Source organism: Eublepharis macularius, chromosome 2, assembly GCF_028583425.1.
Source record: "Eublepharis macularius isolate TG4126 chromosome 2, MPM_Emac_v1.0, whole genome shotgun sequence".
Classification (NCBI taxonomy): domain Eukaryota; kingdom Metazoa; phylum Chordata; class Lepidosauria; order Squamata; family Eublepharidae; genus Eublepharis; species Eublepharis macularius.
The window spans coordinates 201,987,125-202,005,810 of NC_072791.1; the positions used below are offsets into that span (position 1 = coordinate 201,987,125).

The 18,686-nt window shown below is 41.8% G+C and overlaps 1 protein-coding gene across 2 annotated transcripts in view; it reads right to left on the reverse strand.

The window, feature by feature from the left end:
* The window catches only part of LNPK (lunapark, ER junction formation factor), a 60,263-nt gene that overhangs the window by 1,590 nt on the left and 39,987 nt on the right, over positions 1-18,686 (reverse strand). For both annotated transcript variants that reach the window (XM_054972506.1, XM_054972505.1), the window contains exons 9-12: positions 18,370-18,594; positions 10,958-11,063; positions 10,140-10,210; positions 4,503-4,673 (exon numbers count right to left, since the gene is read on the reverse strand). In XM_054972506.1, coding sequence (XP_054828481.1) covers positions 4,503-4,673; positions 10,140-10,210; positions 10,958-11,063; positions 18,370-18,594 — 573 coding nt within the window. The remainder of the gene's footprint in view (positions 1-4,502; positions 4,674-10,139; positions 10,211-10,957; positions 11,064-18,369; positions 18,595-18,686) is intronic.

Consider the following 18,686-nt stretch of genomic DNA (forward strand, 5'->3'; position numbering starts at 1 on the left):
GAGGAGTAGCAACTCTTGAGTTGCTAGAGGAACAGCCAAGGAATGGCGTCTTTGTCCGCCTGCCTGCCTCCCCTGATGTAAGATCTTGCTGCAACTGTTCCAGCTGTACTCACGATATCTCAATTATATTTCTTCTTCCTCACAACTAGACCTCGTTTGAGTGGGTTTCCCTTGGAGGGGTGCTCTGAAATCCTCTCCCTTGGCCCGAAGACTTCCTTCATGCGTTTCTTCGGACTGAATCCTTGCCCCCCTCCCCCCCAGCACTGAAATTTCCCTGTCCTCACTTCAAAACTCACTAGATTTGCCTCAGGTGGGTACAGAATTTGACCGTGCTCATTTTCATAACCATAAGCCAGAGCTGATGGTCTTTACCCATTCTTAAAATGGCTGTTTTTTTTCTGGACCATTGTAACAAATATTATAGGTCCAATGCTCTAGGTTATGCACATATATTGAGATTCATGTGGCTGAGAGTAGAACACTAATTTAAAATAAATTTCTACAAGAACTGAATGATGAGAATAGGAAACAGAGAACTAAGCCACTCATGAGTGGCATAGTCTTTCTGAGCAGGACTGGGTTAACTAGTGTATTAAACGAACAATATACAGCACAGGCTAAGCAGGGTTTCCTGCTGCACTGCAATTATGAAGGAAATCTCAAGGAGTTTATAAGCATCCTCTCCTTGTAATTCCCTGCTGTCCCAAGCACAGTGGCTAAACTACATAGTTACCATCAGGTGATCACAAATTGCTATGTAGGCAACAACAAGAAAATCTGGAAAAGTGGTACAATAACCAGCAAGATAAGCAAAATACCAGAGAAGGCTTCAGAGGAAGGAAAGCAATGTGGAAAGGAACAAAGAATGCCACAGCAATACACATATTGCTGTATGTGGTGAATGCTGACAGAGAGTCATGTAAGCCTCTTTGGGGCTCTATGGGGATAACAGTGGGGTATAAATATCTAAGTAAATACGTGCTGCTAATGTGCCAGAGACAGGGTAGTATTTTCTGCATAGCATCTCTGCACCCAGGACTGCATGAATGGTCTACATAGCACAGGAAAGATAGAGGAGAAAAATCACAGAATGTGGTTGAAGCATAGTGGTTAAGAGGCCAGACTGCAAATCAGCACTCTGCTGCTTCAAATCCCACTACTGCCATGAGCTTAGCAGGTGGCCTTGGGTAAACCACTCCTCTCAGCCCTGGCTCCCCAGCTGTATTGTGGGGAATATACCACCATTGACTTTGTTCACTGCACTGAGTGGGACAGTAAACTGTCTAGAAGAGGGTATATAACTGCAGTTAGTTATTATTATTGGCCACAGAATCCAGCTTCCTAAGTATCCCAGTTTTCATGTATTAAAAAGCTGTAAAGAAAGCCCAAAGCAATGTTAGCAGCCAAGGAGAGCTTAATAATATTCCCAGTGTTCAAAGGATGGAACTGTATACCCAATAGTTAGCTCTTTGCCTCTCCCCATGACTGTTTATTTTTTAGAACATATTTAAAATAGTTTAGCTCAGTTTTCTCCCTCTACAGGATCCAAAGCAACTAGCAGAAACAGGATTACGCCAAGTGAGAGAAAGCAGTCAAATTGTATGAACTGTATAATTTATATGGTCCACAGAATCCATGACCTTGGTGCAAAATACTGATACTTTGCAGCACACAGTATACCCATTCACTTCTGTGTTTCAAAGGATGGTAACGATATCCAGTCACCCTCAGTGCTGTATCCACAATTCCAGGCAAGACAGATGTGATGCTGATTGGTACAGCGGAGTTCCTGTAAGGGTGTTCCTTACTTTTGACAGTGCAAAATTATCTCTGATGCGGTTAGGAGTCTTGATGTTAGGTCCTGTCCTCCTGATAGAGAAACAGGTTAATGTTGCGGCCAAAAGTGTGTTTTGTTATCTTTATTTGGTGTAGAACCTGGCTTTCCACTTGGACGCAGCTGATCTAGCTACGCAGATCCCTGCCACAGTAAATTTGAGGCTGGACTGTTATGACATGCTCCATATGGGGCTGCCCTTGAATATAACCTGGAAAGTGCTACAGCATTTTACAGCTCCTTTATTAGCAGAAGCTGGTCAGAATGGGCATATTACAGTGGTTTTAAGAACACTGCACCGGCTGCATCTTTGTTTCCTGGCCTTCAAGATGCCGGTTCTTATCTATAAAGATCTTTATAGCCTAGGTTCTTCATATCAGTAGGACCATCTCTTCCATTCCAGTGGCTCCATTTTTCAGGTTAAGGCCTTCTTAATATATAGGCTGATACAGTAATTGTTCTATTGAACCAGAGAGTTTTCTGCAGAGGCTCTTGAATTATGGAATGACCTTCTCAAATGTGTCAGGAAGATCCCTACCCACATTGTTAGTATTCCAATGCAAAATCTGTCACCCCAATTCCAATGCAAAATAGACCAGCACCGACACGTACACTTGTTACCTTCTTTCATCTGTCATTTATTTGCCCCTCACACGGGTATGAAGCCTGGAAGTTCCTTTGAACAGATCCTGATGACTTTTCTAAAGCGGTTACTTCTCAGCTATTATTTAGAGAGAGCAATTCTAAGCAGGTCTACTCAGAACTTTAGTCAGTGGGGCTTAATCCCAAGAAAGCGTATTTATGATTGAACTCTTTAGGCCCAAGAAGTTAATGTGGTAGATCAGGGCTTTTTTTCAGGGGGAACGTGGTGGAACGGAGTTCCGGAACCTCTTGAAAATAGTCACATGGCTGGTGGCCCCGCCCCCTGATCTCCAGACAGAGGGGAGTTTAGATTGCCCTCTGCGCCAGTATCTTAGGACGTCTGCAGGCAAGCACTGGAACAAATTGAAAGTTGCTTCTTCTTCCAAAACTAGGATTCTAGGATACAGTGCAGTTTGGAATCCCAGTTTGTGTGCAGAAACAAACTCCAATTTGTCCCAATGCTGGAAATTACATGTCAAAGTAAATCAGAGTTACATCGAAGATTTCCAAATCTTCAGTGGTGTTCTATGTGCAGGGATAGGGGAAGAGGTAGAGAATATGCGTATGTTACTGTTAGCCACACTTGTGCGCGCGCACACACACATGCACACACACAGGTTTGTTTGTGATGTCAGAATACAGTCTCATTTTGGGTCAGAGAGGTACTCGGTCCTCCAGTAAAAATGTTAATTAACAATTAATTAAATGTTAATACATTGCATAGTAATACTAATAAATTCTGAAATGGTGTTGGGTAAGAAGGATAAAGTGCAACTAACAACTATTTTGCACTACAAGAAATTTAATGCACTGTTAATGCTGATGGACTATCATGTGCAAAATATGAAGCCAACAGATTCATTTTTAACCTTTCTGGGAGGAGGGGACAAATAAAAATAGTTGCACTTGCTGGAGTGGCCAACATTTGACTGCTGTTACTAAACCTCACACTATTTTTAAAAAGTTAATTGCTTTTAATCTTTTATCGTTCTACGATCGACTTTTCAAGGTTATATTGTTACTGTATTGTATATGTTTATTGCATTTTAATTTTCTCTCATGTTAAACTCGTTGTTGCCAGGCAAATAGGTAGCATATTCTAAATAAAAATTAAATTAATCTGATCTTTCATGCCATCTATCAAAGGAAAACAAATACTATTCTGCACTAACAGCATCAACAGTTTTGACAAATACTATCACTGCTTGCTGACTGCACTTTGCACACTGCACAGGGCTGTTGGATGAACAAATATCAAGATTCCAAATTGCAGGTCCTATCTGCATAACTCCTAAAGAATACACAGAAGATTTTCTTTAAAAAATGAAAAAAGGTACAAAGTTACGTTCTAATATATAGTCTTAAAACACTGCATTTTTTGTTAGTGGAATGATTACTGAATTTCTGGCCTATAAAACATCTCAAAAAGGAACTGTGTTAAATTAAAGTTGACAATTTGTCTTTGAACTCCCTATTTTGAAACAAGTCGGTTTTACTAGATTTTCCTGCCCTGGGGAAAAGAGTGAACTGACTTAACGAACAAAGGAGGAACTTCAACCTTGCCTCAACCCAGTGACCTGCTCAAAACAATGAAATTTAACCACCCTGGGATCTAGATCCTCTTTGAGGATAAATGCTCAGATTTTATACATTTTGGTCAGAAGAACCGCTGAGGCTTTGTAAAAAAAAAAAAAAAGGACAGTAATCCTGCGAGACAATACAGCGAGACCCTCCTTTAGAAAAGGAAAAGGTATGAATTAAGATATGAGGGGCAAAGTTGCTTAAAAAGTACATGAAGAGAGAGACTGTCCTCCAAGTCTGTGGGCCCCCAAGTCAGGAAAGGCAGGACCAGCACATGGACAAGAGGAAAACGTAATCCTCAGAAAATTAAGACCAAAAAAATTATACCCCCATCTCCCTATATGACACACTGACTAGATATAATATGGGAGGGGGGTGTTTCAAATCACCATTAACAAACTGCTATAATTAGCTCAATGGTAAGACGCAGAAGATTTATACATACCTTCAACCATTTGGCTCTCTTGAAGCTTTTCCTCCCCAGACTCCAATGACTCGGTAGTTTTCTGCAACTCGGTAGGCGGCTTTCTTTCAGGACTGAAGTCGATGAGTCGCGGAGCTTGCGGCCTCGTTTTCCTCGCAGGATTCAGGAAAAAGCAGTAGGCACATCTGAACGCTGCGCAAAAGGTTTTACACAAGTACATCTAGTAAGCTCGCTAAATGGAAACTGTCTTGAACCTTAATGTACAAATATTTCACAGGATACGATAAGTTGCCTTGCTACCGTAAAGATCTTTTTCAGTATCTGGAGAGTGAGAAAGGGCAACGAACAAATCTTCACCCTGTTATTTAAGAGTAACAACCACTGAACTCATTCCACCCCCCCCCCCACCATCAGCTTTTTACTGTATTTCCAATTTAAGCAATGCTGAAACCCTCATTTGGCAGTCTGCCAAAAAGAAAGAATTGTTTTTCTACAGCAAGAAAGTCTCCACTCAAATTATAAATCGTTAGTGCATATTTTCAAACACCTTTTGGGTCTATAGTTCAGGCTTTGTATGACTGTTCTTTTCTTTCACGTTGATGAACATCCAGTGTATGGAAAGGTCAGGAACATAATTACATTTTAAGACAGGATTTTTTCAGATGTTTGGAATTGGGACTCTTCCCTACTGAACTTACTGTGCATCCAGCCCCTGCCTCCAATCTAGTGCTAGCCATCTGTTTAGCATGTGAGCACAGCTGCATGTGTGCAGGTCATAACTGTGGGGAAGGAACAACATATTGGAACAAAGAAAGATAAAATAAAAGGTTTTTTCCTTTTGTCAGGAGCACTCCCTCATTTGGCTCCTCTTTGCCTTCCCAGAGACTCTGAGGAGGGCAGGAAGAAGTGTAAAAGCTTTTGCAGCTGGAGGATTATTTTTTAAAACAAACTTGTTATCTTTAAACCCTTCCCCTCACTACTCTGCAATCCAATGGGAATACTGCAATGGCAGCAATTGTGGCACAGCACACACAACTCAGGGGAGAGGGGAGAAGTTGTGGGACATGCTGTTTGGCTGTGTATTTTCTGGAAGCAGCAAATATCAGCTGGTTCCCACAGGTCATTGGTGGGCAGAAATAAAGAACCTAATTTCCTCTTATTGTGAGCATTCAAAAACTGATGGCTAATCTTGCAAGGTGATCTTACAGCAACGTTTTGCACTTTGCTTTAGAAAGAAAAAACTTATAGCCATATGGAATACCAAAACCTGGTTCAGAATTGTGACATGAATCTTGGGTTGCAGAGCCCCACTTCTGCCCTCTCTTTCTGAAGTTCCCCCATGTTACTTTGGTTTGGATGGAAATTCAATTCCAGTCTGGAAGGCAAATGCAAGCTCCAGTTTGCTAGGAAAGAGGACATGCAGGAAGGGAGAGTGTGTGAGCCCTAGACTCATCCACGTAATCTGGTCTATGAATTAGCCCTTATTCAACAACTGGTCTGACATTTTAAAATACACCTGTGACATCAGAAATTTTGGATATTTTAAAACATGACTAGGATGTCTGAAATTTTGGATTCTAGGAAGAAGATGTTCACAGAAGTTTCTTCATTCCTGACTAGCCCTATTCACTTGCTGCACTTGCACAACAGAGAATGTGCACTCGTTTTAGCATTTTGTTTTCCTGGAAGAAGACTGACTCATCCTGAGTAGGCGTTGGGGAATATTCAAACTCTGTATGTATGATGTATTGTCGAAGGCTTTCACGGCCGGAGAACGATGGTTGTTGTGGATTTTCCGGGCTGTATTGCCGTGGTCTTGGCATTGTAGTTCCTGACGTTTCGCCAGCAGCTGTGGCTGGCATCTTCAGAGGTGTAGCACCAAAAGACAGAGATCTCTCAGTGTCACAGTGTGGAAAAGATGTTGGCAGGTCATTTATATCTACTCAGGAGGGGTGGGGTTGAGCTGAGTCATCCTGTAAGAGTTTCCCAGGGTGTGGAATGCTAATAGCAGGAGGCTTCACTGTATCCTGAGGAGGTTCTTTTGCATATGGATTGGTGCTTGATGTGCTAATCTTCTCTGCAGGGCTATTGATGGGTATAGAGTGTTTTGTTAGCCTGGTGTTTTTCAGAACTGGAAACCATGCTCTGTTCATTCTTAAGGTTTCCTCTTTCCTGTTGAAGTTTTGCTTATGCTTGTGAATTTCAATGGCTTCCCTGTGCAGTCTGACAAAGTAGTTGGAAGTGTTGTCCAGTATTTTGGTGTCCTGGAATAAGATACTGTGCCCTGTTTGAGTTAGGCTATGTGCAGCCACTGCTGATTTTTCAGGTCGTCCAAGTCTGCAGTGTCTTTCATCTTCTTTTATTCTTGTCTGGATGCTACGCTTTGTGGTCCCGATGTAAACTTGTCCACAGCTGCAGGGTATACAGTATACTCCTGCAGCGGTGAGGGGGTCTCTACTGTCTTTTGCTGATCGTAGCATCTGTTGTATTTTTCGGGTGGGTCTGAATACTGCTTGAAGGTTATGCTTTTTCATAAGCTTTCCCATCTGATCAGTAATTCCTTTGATATATGGCAAAAACACTTTTCCTGTAGGAGACTGTTTTTCCTTGGTTGTTTGATTCATCCTGGGTTTGATTGCTCTTCGGATTTCATTTCTGGAGTAGCCATTTGCCTGAAGTGCGTGGTTGAGATGATTAATTTCCTCATTGAGAAAGTGCGGCTCACATATCCGTCTTGCACGATCCACTAATGTTTTCATTATGCCTCTTTTCTGTCGGGGGTGGTGATTGGAGTTTTTGTGTAAGTACCGATCAGTGTGAGTTGGTTTCCTGTAGACCTTGTGACCTAACTGAAAGTTTGCTTTGCGGATGACCAAGGTATCCAGACATGGATGATACATGATAAATGTATCATCCACAAACCGGAACCATGCACTAGGTTTGTGGGGTGCTGATTCTAGAGCTGTTTTTTCAAAATGTTCCATGTAGAAGTTTGCTATAACTGGGCTGAGAGGGCTCCCCATGGCCACCCCATCCATCTGTTCATAGAATTCGTTATCCCATTGGAAGTAACTGGTTGTCAGACAATGATGGAATAAGGCTGTTACATCCTCTGGGAAAATCTGATTAATTTGAAAAAACAGCTCTAGAATCAGCACCCCACAAACCTAGTGCATGGTTCTGGTTTGTGGATGATACATTTATCATTTGGAGCCATGGAGAGGAAGAATTGATGGGGTTTTTGAATCATCTCAACAACATCCACCTGAACATACAATTCACAATGGAGAAGGAAATCGAGGGAAAACTCCCATTTCTGGATACCTTGGTCATCCGCAAAGCAAACTTTCAGTTAGGTCACAAGGTCTACAGGAAACCAACTCACACTGATCGGTACTTACACAAAAACTCCAATCACCACCCCCGACAGAAAAGAGGCATAATGAAAACATTAGTGGATCGTGCAAGACGGATATGTGAGCCGCACTTTCTCAATGAGGAAATTAATCATCTCAACCACGCATGGGAAAGATGGGAAAGCTTATGAAAAAGTATAACCTTCAAGCAGTATTCAGACCCACCCGAAAAATACAACAGATGCTACGATCAGCAAAAGACAGTAGAGACCCCCTCACCTCTGCAGGAGTATACCGTATACCCTGCAGCTGTGGACAAGTTTACATCGGGACCACAAAGTGTAGCATCCAGACAAGAATAAAAGAAGATGAAAGACACTGCAGACTTGGACAACCTGAAAAATCAGCAGTGGCTGAACATAGCCTAACGCAAACAGGGCACAGTATCTTATTCCAGGACACCAAAATACTGGACAACACTTCCAACTACTTTGTCAGACTGCACAGGGAAGCCATTGAAATTCACAAGCATAAGCAAAACTTCAACAGGAAAGAGGAAACCTTAAGAATGAACAGAGCATGGTTTCCAGTTCTGAAAAACACCAGGCTAACAACACTCTATACCCGTCAATAGCCCTGCAGAGAAGATTAGCACATCAAGCACCAATCCATATGCAAAAGAACCTCCTCAGGATACAGTGAAGCCTCCCGCCATTAGCATTCCACACCCTGGGAAACTCTTACAGGATGACTCAGCTCAACCCCACCCCTCCTGAGTAGATATAAATGACCTGCCAACATCTTTTCCACACTGTGACACTGAGAGATCTCTGTCTTTTGGTGCTACACCTCTGAAGATGCCAGCCACTGCTGCTGGCGAAACGTCAGGAACTACAATGCCAAGACCACGGCAATACAGCCCGGAAAACCCACAACAACCATCTGTATGTATGGTATGTAAATTTAATGATTGTAGCAAATGATTTTACAAAATTTTCAACATCTGTGACTAACGATGTTACAATTCTGTAAGAAGGTACAATGAAGGAAGTTTTAAATATCTCTGGGGGGTGGGGGGGAATGGTTTGGAAATATCACATTGTAATCCTCTGGGAAATGTTCCCAAGCCCTAGAAGACCAAAGTTGTAACAACATAAGTCCGAACAATGGTGCATTAACTTTGGGCTAACTACCCAAAATAAACCACGTATTATTTATATTTACAATACGGCTTCTGTTTTCTAATGAGCGTATGTCAATTTAGTTGAAATCCATTTAGAAAGGGTTAGGTCAAATCTTCGTCACATATCTCATTGCTGAGGACATATTTCAGAAAAAAATTCTAGATATTAGAGGAACATGCTAAATGCATCGACTATTTAATTACTTCCTGAATAGTGAATATTTTCTAAGCCAAGAGAAAATAGGCAGTCACACACAAGTGGAACAGAAAAGAGCAAGTTTCTGGGATTATTTCTTTCACGTTACTTGCAAATTGACTTTTGTTTGCTGAAAGGGGGAAAAAATAAACATCTGTGCTCAATGAGGAGCTGGATCTGACTTAAGTTATTGTCAGCCATAAAACTAAAGAAGAGTCCCTGGAGTTTCCACTCCCTCTGATGTCTTCCAGAGATTTTGGCTGGCACAGCAAAGTTTGTTAAAGTTCTGGTAAAGTGGAAATTGTAAAAGTAGGAGAGGCTCTAGAGGGAAAACTCTCCAGGGCACTGCTCTCACTCCAGTTTTCATGCAGCTTTGCACAGATTTCTTGATCAAGACGTTACAGAATTTGAAAAACTTTAGAATGCATTCTGCACATAGTAAAGGTTAAAGGACCCCTTGGCCTCAATTTTATTCGTTTTCTACTTGCCTCCACTTTGGAGTGCACAACCAGCCAGCCTTATGCCATACTCACTCTGCAAGCCTAGTTTCAGGACTATTTTCAGTACAATTATTCAGTTCAGTTTATTTGGAATTACAGTTAGTAACTATTACAACCATTTAAAAACATAAATGAGTATCATACTCGAAATACACATACTCACTCTGCAAGCCTAGTTTCAGGACTATTTTCAGTACAATGGGAAGCAAAGTGGCAGAAGAATGGACAGAAGAAGAAGCAGAAATACCCAGCTCAAGCGCATATAATGGCCAGCATTCAAATTACGCCATAAAGCTCAGAGAGGGTTGTTGGAAGTCCAGAAAGAAAACTGACTCAATCACTGATGGAAGGCCTTCAAGACCACTCATGAGAATAAGCAACCTTATTCTGTGTAATAGCAGAATATATACATTTTGTTCTTACCAATATATTCAAACTCCTCTTTCAAAGCCATTCCATTATGTGAGAAACATTGTTGGCATATAAGCGCATACCTAAAGAAGAGAGCAAGCATTACCAACATTGGTTTAATTATTTAATTTATTTCTTCATTTAGTCATGCCACCGGATCACTTGAGCAGTCTTAGAAAACAGCAATAAAACATTAACATTTAGAATTAAAGCAGTAACAGTCATGCATTAAGGGATATCACATTATTACAATTTTGAGTAATCAACCAAGCATTTCCGATGATATTATGTATACTATTACAAACCTCAAACTTGGTTTTAAGATGTATTATTTTGGATTCTCATGATCTGGCTGACAAAACTCAGTTTGGTAAGACTCACAGGGCAAGTAATGGATATTTAAAATGGATATTCCATACATCTAAAATGTATGAAAATAAGGTACAATTATATAACTTTCCAAATATACCAATAATTTATACGATCAGATGCTTCAACCACAATAGTTAGTAATCTGAAAGGCATCATAAGTCAACACATTTAAGTTCATAATTAAGGCTTCATAAAAGCTGAAAATAGCTTACACAAAATACAGTTTACGTAAATTATTATATAGATAAACTAAGGGCCCCTTTCTAACATTACCTTTGTCACTTGCCCCAGTTACTGGAAGGAAAGGTGCTATTGTGGGGGAAAGTTGCAATATGGACCCCTCCCACACGGCATTGGGTTTCTGATGGAACACTAGAAGGAGCCACAAAGGTAACTTGAGAAGTAGCCCAGAGTGTTATGATTTCAGACCTTATTTACCAGAGTGAGTGACATTCTACCTGTTTTGTGGACCATCTCCAACTAGATATTCAACGATTCTATCCAATGCTCCTCTCTCTCGAGGAAGAATAGGCCTTGCCAACGGAGGGCCCGGAGGATGAAGACCTGGAGAATTAACAGACTGCTGTCAACTCTACTGAGTTGCTTGCACTTCAACCCCAATGTCAAATTAAAGTCCAGTTTCTAGCTCTTAACAGTTTTTACACTAATGAAACATAAGGCATATAACAGGGAAATTATTACCTTGTGTGAGAAGAGTTGGAAAATTTTCTCACTCTCTGTGGTTATTTATGGCTACCTCTCAACTATTTTAAAGCTGTCATGTCCCTCTTAAACTTTTTAACTTCATATTTAAATATGCCAGATTATCTTAGTTTTTCTAAGGCACATGTTCTCTGGATTTCCTGGCTACTGAATGTGTCACACAGCCAAACCGAAAAACTATACTTGGTGCTTAGGTGGCCTGCCTAACAAGCAACCCAAAATCCCTGCTTAGTGTCTGGCTATGGAGTAAAATACCATTGTGCTAAATGCACAATGTCTCCTCTTTCAGTTGTGTACTGATTGTCTACAGAGCAATTATGATAATGATTTTGGTATTCAAAAACCCTGAACAATTGTGAGTCCTGGACATATTTGAGGTTTGTTCTTTGGATGAAAACTAGGTGGCCTACATTAAAAGCGAATCCACAGGCCATGACCACTTATGTTCAAGGTAAGGGCATCAACTTTTCTTGTTTATTGTGTCTATTTTGAATGTTAATATAATTTAGACACAAAAGAGAACCGTTTGTTAACCACATCCAAGTTCTCCTTAGTACATGTATTATCTATGATTTATAGCTATTGGAGATTCAAGTACCATCTCTTCTCAAATTTGACTCTTATCTCTGGAATTAACTAAATTAGTTGAGCAAACATGTTTAGACATACCTTGTATTACAGAAAATTGGGGTAGATGAATGAGAAATAAAATGGTTGATGGAGACAAAGGATATTGAAAGGAATGAACAATATGCCATACAAACTTGCGGGGGGGGGGGGCGGGATCTAACTGAGGAACTTAGGCCTTTTCTGCTCTTGAAATCCTAAGCAAGAACTACAACGTTCTCTATTTCTGTCTAGGTCTTGTTCTTAAAAAAAGTGGCTTGCTCTTAAAAAAACAACAACAGATTTTCTTTTTTAAAAGTTAGTATATTCTGATAGAAATCTAAATTTCACAAACAGACTGAAAAAAGCGGACAACTATTTAGAATTTCTCTTCAGACACAGGGGTAGTTCATATATACACACATACAATTTGACTTCACTAGGCTCGGTAGCTAAATGTGTGAACCGACAGTAGATGATTTCATGCTGGAGGTGACATGCAAGGTTTTTCTGTAGTAGTACATCTGTGACAGCCCATTCACCCATAGGTTTATGTGGATATTGCAGGCGCTGCCCACAATGCAATGATCCTTGCAAATACAGCCTGTAGAACTGAACAGCAACCATCACTTTTATGAAAGTAATGAGGTGTTCTTAGATACAATTTGCAATGGTGCTAAAGCTACAGTCTGTGACTTCAGTTTCTAGAAGCGAATAAGATTCTTATCTCATCTCCAACAGTTTCCCAAAGCATTTTGTCCTACAGAACTTAAGGGGGGGGGGGGTGCTCATCTCGGCTGCCTCTTGCTTTAGGATCATTTTGTTGGCCACAAACAGGAAGAAAGAAGCTGGTTGACCATGTAGAACCTTCTGGTTCCTGGGTTCCTTGCAAAAAAAAAAAAAAAACAGGACTAAATAGATATTGATCTGAGCCAGCAAAACATTATGTAAGTTCTTAAGCAAGCACTTACGCTTGCAGACCTGTTAAGGTGGATTAGCTCCCTCCCAATCATCAAAATATTTCATATGAGAATACACCTTATAAACATTTTGTATGATTTACTAAGATTAATTTTGTATAATTACTAAGATTAATTAATAATAATTAATGTCTTGGATCCTGCAAATATGACCATAAAGTGTTTGTGGAATCTTTCCTCCTCTTTTCTCCTGTGGAAAATTGTGGGACATTCGGGAATAGAGATGGGCACGATCGGCATTACGATAGAAAAATACCCACGATAATGGCGATCACGCAATCGGGACCCGGTGGATCGGTGCCGTCCATGGCGACCGATCCAGCGTTCGGGGGGGTGCTTGATCGGGGCGATCAGGCTTGGATCAGGAAGCCAGACACACAGGCGCCAGCAATCTATTCCCCTGGCAATGGAGCCAGGGGAATGCCTGAGCTGTGTTTGCCCTCCTTCTGTCGCCCTGGAAACCCGAATGGAAGCCCAGCTTGCCTTGATCAGCAGGGCTTCCTTCCAACCACAGAGCAGCAAAGCACTCACCAGTTGGGAGAAGACACCCAGGGGAGGGAGGGGGAAGGGGGTGTTCTGTCGCCATGGGCACTCCAATCTCATCCCTGCAAACCCTGAGAGGCAGCTCTGACAGCCAAACACAGACGTGCGGCCAGACCCCCCGCCCCCTGAGGGGAGGCGGCTCATCGCTGTCTCCCCGTGCCCGGCGGCCGCCGTCTTCACCCACCATTCATTTCTCACCAGCATGTTCCTTTTTGGCCTGGTGGGCAAGCACATGGGGGGTGCCGTCATCGAGCGGCCAGACCCCCTGCCCCCTGATGGGAGGTGGCTCGTTACACCTCCCTGTGCCTGCCAGGCCCAGCAGTCGCCGCCACCACCCACCTTCCCACATAGCTGGGAACAGCGGGGCGCCCCTCCGCTTTGGCCTCCCTGATCACGGATCGGAAACGGGAGATGATCGGTGTGGATCGCTAGTTTGGGATCGTCGCCGGCGCCAATCCACGATCAGCTTGATTGGTAATTTTTTTTTGGATCGTGCCCACCTCTATTCGGGACACCAGTTGTGTCCAACACTCTCAAAGCCCATTAGTGACCATCACCAGCAGACATTGAAGATCAAGGGAATTTCATGGACAACATTCCATGAGGCATGAGGGTCTGCAGTTGGAAGAATCAAGCAAAGCCAGTCCTCTTCCCTCTTGTATAAATGGAAATCTTTCTTCACCAGGTTTCCAATGCCAGCAGAAGAGGGGGTGATTTTTTTTTTGCCTTGTTGCAGTGTCCAGAGCTGCATGGCATCTTTGCCCTTCAGGTTCCTCACAGATCCTAGCACCAGCTTTTCAGGAGTTACAGGGGGCTACTGAATGGCAGACAGGTAGGAAAGATTTATTTCCATGATTCCATGCCTGCTCTCAGCTTGTAGGATCTGATCCACTGGCCCTTACTTGAAAGTGAGTTCTACTGAAATTAACACAACACATTTCTAAGTAAGTACTTTTAGGACTGGAATATCACTGACCAAACTTTTTTAAAATAACAAAGCACCAAGGAGATCTTATTGAGCCCCTAATTGTCAAATTAAAATCGTTTCAACATTATCTCGCACACATATTTTGAGAAAAATCTAACTTTGAAATAATCTCTGTCTCTAGAGCAAAGTGTTGTTTGGCTAGACTTGGAGAAGCTTGAAATGTGAGACCGTATGCCCCAAGAAATCTCTTCAGTTACCTGGCACACTCACAACTCTCAAACCATGCATCTTATTCCTCATGCTGATATGGACAACAGTAATTAATATGAACATCAAAAGCAATCATTGTGGGCAGACTGGCCATTTTTGCAAAGCTTGGCAAACTCTCAACTACCTGCTGGTTATTAATTTTTAGACATATGGAAGCTCTGTGGTAATACATGTTAAATTGATTCTCCTCGGCAAAGTATAATGTAATGAAAAAATGAATTATCTTTTCCAGTTTAAAGATAATTAAGTGAAGTCAAATGCACTTTGATGTCTCTCACAAGCTAGAAAAATATTATATACCAGGAAACTTTTATTACTTTTATATCATATTGTTTGTGTTTATAACTGCTTCTATAAGCAAATTACACTTGAGATATTTGAGGAATACTCATATTCTGATACCGACTGTAACCTCCAATATTGTCATGAAAGACTTTTGTAATTAATTATATGGCACCAAAATGAGAGCTGAAATATCTACTGTTTTCTAAATACTTGATTAAAATGGTCACATTTGACCATTATTGTTAATTCATTAATTTTTTAAAATTCTATTAGTGGATGAATTTCAGTTACAAGTGCTCAGTAAAATTGAAAGAAATGGAGTTTAATTTCCACCACCATCACCTCTAAATTTTTTTAGTCTTTTGAACACAACTGCATCATTTTGAACACAACTGCAACATTTCGAACACAACTGCAACATGTGGATAGACAATTGGTGGGGAAAGTCACCATCCCACCCTTAAACCACATTAGTGGTAGAGAGAAGGGTTCCATATTAGGAATGAGGCAATTATCCTCTCCCTTATGAGTTTAGTGTCCTGCTGCGCACAGGGCCGGCGCCACCATTGAGGTGGTGAGGCACACGCCACGGGCGCTGGGGCACCAGAGGGGGCACTGGAGGGGGGGCCAGGGGCAGAGGCGCACACCACGGAGCTGGCATGCCTGGCCTGCAGCTGCTGCAGCTGACCAGCCCCACACCGCTGCCGCCACACGCCTCTGGCTAGGAGCAGCAGCAGCAGGCCAGGCACGGCAGGCGTCCAGGGCGGCATGCGGAGCGCGGGCAGCCTCCACGCACTGTCCCAGCCTCCTGCTGGCCAATGGGGCCGGCTTTGCTGCATGATGACATCATCACACAGTGACATCATCATGCAGTCTGGGTGCGCGCGCATGTGGGGGTAGCCGTGGGCACCAGAAACTCTGGCACAATTCGAGGAACACACAAAAGTCCTCTTGCATCCTGTTGTGCACATCTAGTTTCCGGCTCTTTCCCGCAGTACAGCTACCCACAACAGAAGCAGCATGGAACATGGCACCCTAGATAAATTCAGTGCTTGTTACTGAGTCACTGTGGATGTACGTGGCTGCTTACTGTGCAGAACTTCATACCAACTCTCCACATGGAAAGAAGAATTCTGCTTACACAACAGATTTCCCACTCCTGAAGGTCTGTGGAAGAAATAATGTGCCTTGAAGATTGAAGCTGGAGGTGGGAATCTTTATCGAGGTTGGCTATAAAGACTCCATCCTCCGACCTTACATCATCAACACCTCAAGTTCCTTATGGGACACAACTGACTTCCTAAGGAAACTAAAGTCCACTGACAGTCTCCTAGTAAACAGTTTTAGCAACCATGGATGCTGTGCTTCTATATATCAACATCTCCCATAAAGATGGGCAACAAGCCATCAGGAACATTATTGCAGATAATATCACAGCAAACATGGCTACCAAACTTTTATTTGCTGTCAACCACAATGAGTTTGAAATTTTGTAATATTTTATACCATCAGATTAAAGGCACAGCCATGGGCAACCTGCACAGCACCCCAGCGTGCAAATGTTTCCATGACTGCCTTACAGTCATGGTGACAGACCTTACTTGTGTGTACTTTGATATTTCATGGTCTATTGTGTGCATGGGTAAGATTGCCCCTTGCAGAGATTTAATGCAGCTGAATAATCTCTCAAAATAGTCTGTACAGATGAAATATAAGCAGCAATGGAGATGGAAAACACAGATATGTAAGAGATCAACACACGAAGACCAGTTCAGTTCTCTGGTCAGCTTTGAAGTTCATGGGGTTGGCCTTCCTTGTGCAAGTCATAATCTCTCAGCCTAATCTACCTCACATGTTGCTGTGAGTATGAAACTGGGCAGTTCCTGCCCATTAGTGTGTGTCTGCATTCAAGATTTATTGTTGATCTATCATCTGCACACATGGGACGAAATCTCTCAAGAAATTCCACCAGGACATTAATGATTTTTCACCCCAATATCAACCTCAGCAAGGAATATGCAACAGATAGCGTTTCCGGGACACGTGTGAAACTTTGCAAGGGATGCATAAGTGACACTTTGTATTGAAAACCCACTGAACACCAAATGTACCTCCGTGCCTCCAAGTACTACACAAAACATATAAAATAAAACATATAAAACATATAAAACATATAAAATAAGCTGTAGTCCCCAGTCAAGCATGTTACAATTACATTTGCTCCAAACCTTCAGACAGAGACCCTCATCTGCAGGATTTACAAAAGGCATTTTTTGGATCACCCTCCCAGTACAGTAAAGGAGCAGATGAACAAGGCGAGGATGGCACCCAAAGCCAGCTGACTACAAGACAGACACAAGGAAGATAACAACAGAACACCATGACACAGAACACCATGGTTATCATACAGCTCACAACTCAAACCACTTCAATTTATCAATGACCCACAGCATCTCCTGGATAAGGTTCTCTCTCTTTCCCTGGCCTTCCTTGCTTATAGACAGTCCTCCAACAGCTTTTCGCTGACACAACGGACCATCCAACACAAAATCAGGAATCAAACCCTGAAACACACCTAAATGCCAGCTTCGTCCCCAGGTATACTCAGGTAATAATATTATTATGGGATTCTAATAACATCAGCTACACCATCATGGGTTCATCCACTTGCACATCATCCATCATGTGCCAATAATGGATAAATGTATCTGTCCCTATGTGAGAGAATCAATGAACACAAATTTGACATAAGACATCGCAATATTCAGATACCAGTGGGAGAACATTTTAATCTCCTGCAAATCTGGAAGTCACTGTTCTACAAACAAATCTTCAAAGGGAATACACAACATGAAAGTGCTGAACTAAAAAAATCAGCAAATACATGCACAAAACAGGAGCTCAAGCTAGTAATAAAAAAAAGTTTTAAAACAGTCTTTAGACCATTTCAGCCAATGCAAACAGACAAGTTAATGTTTCAAACAAGGTAACTGATGCTAAGCCTTTTTATTAGCTTACGACTTCAGAAAGTTCTACTTCTGAATAGGAAAGACCTCGTCAGTTACGAAGTATTTTATGTTTTAACCTTTGCCGGATGAACTTCTTTTTGTTAGAATAAACGTTTAAATAAATGTCACAATACATGTTAAAAATATGCTCGGGACATTGTACGAAACATGAATATATTCTGAAAGTGTTTTCTTAGGTACCTGATTTATATAAGTCTAGAGCATGCCTGTACCAAGAACATAAAAAGGTATGCTATATTGTTGACTACAGAATCCTGCAAAGTTTTATTGCCATTTAAACAAAGAAGCCATAACAGTTAAATGAGCTCAGGCAATAGGTTTCAGTATCATAAGGTGCCAGCTGTAAAGAGTTATGGCTAATTGAATATGGAACTCCTGCTTAATCAGATAACTGCTCTTCTATTTCCAAACAAAATGCCATTTCCATACTGTCTGAAAATGGCCTGTTTTATTGGTAACCAGAGAAAACAATATAAACTGTAAACAACGTTAAGTGCTCTGTTTACCCATTCCAGGCATTGAAGTAGCACGGGTCCCAGGATGTCTTGGTAACACGTTTGGTGGTGAAGCTGATGCAAGAGTTCTCTCCGGAGGTCCGCCAGGAGCCGAAGTTTCTCTCGGCAAGTCAGAAGGCGACGGCACTGGACCCATCATTTTTGGAGAACCCTGTTTTGGTGCAGCTGGGAGAGGGGAGGGCACATTCCCTCGCACTGGGGTCCGATGCCGAAGTTCTGACAGAACATGCACATGTTAGATTAAGTGTACCATGTGATACATGATCTTGGAGGATGTTAACAGAAGCAACAAATCCAACTCAAGAAAA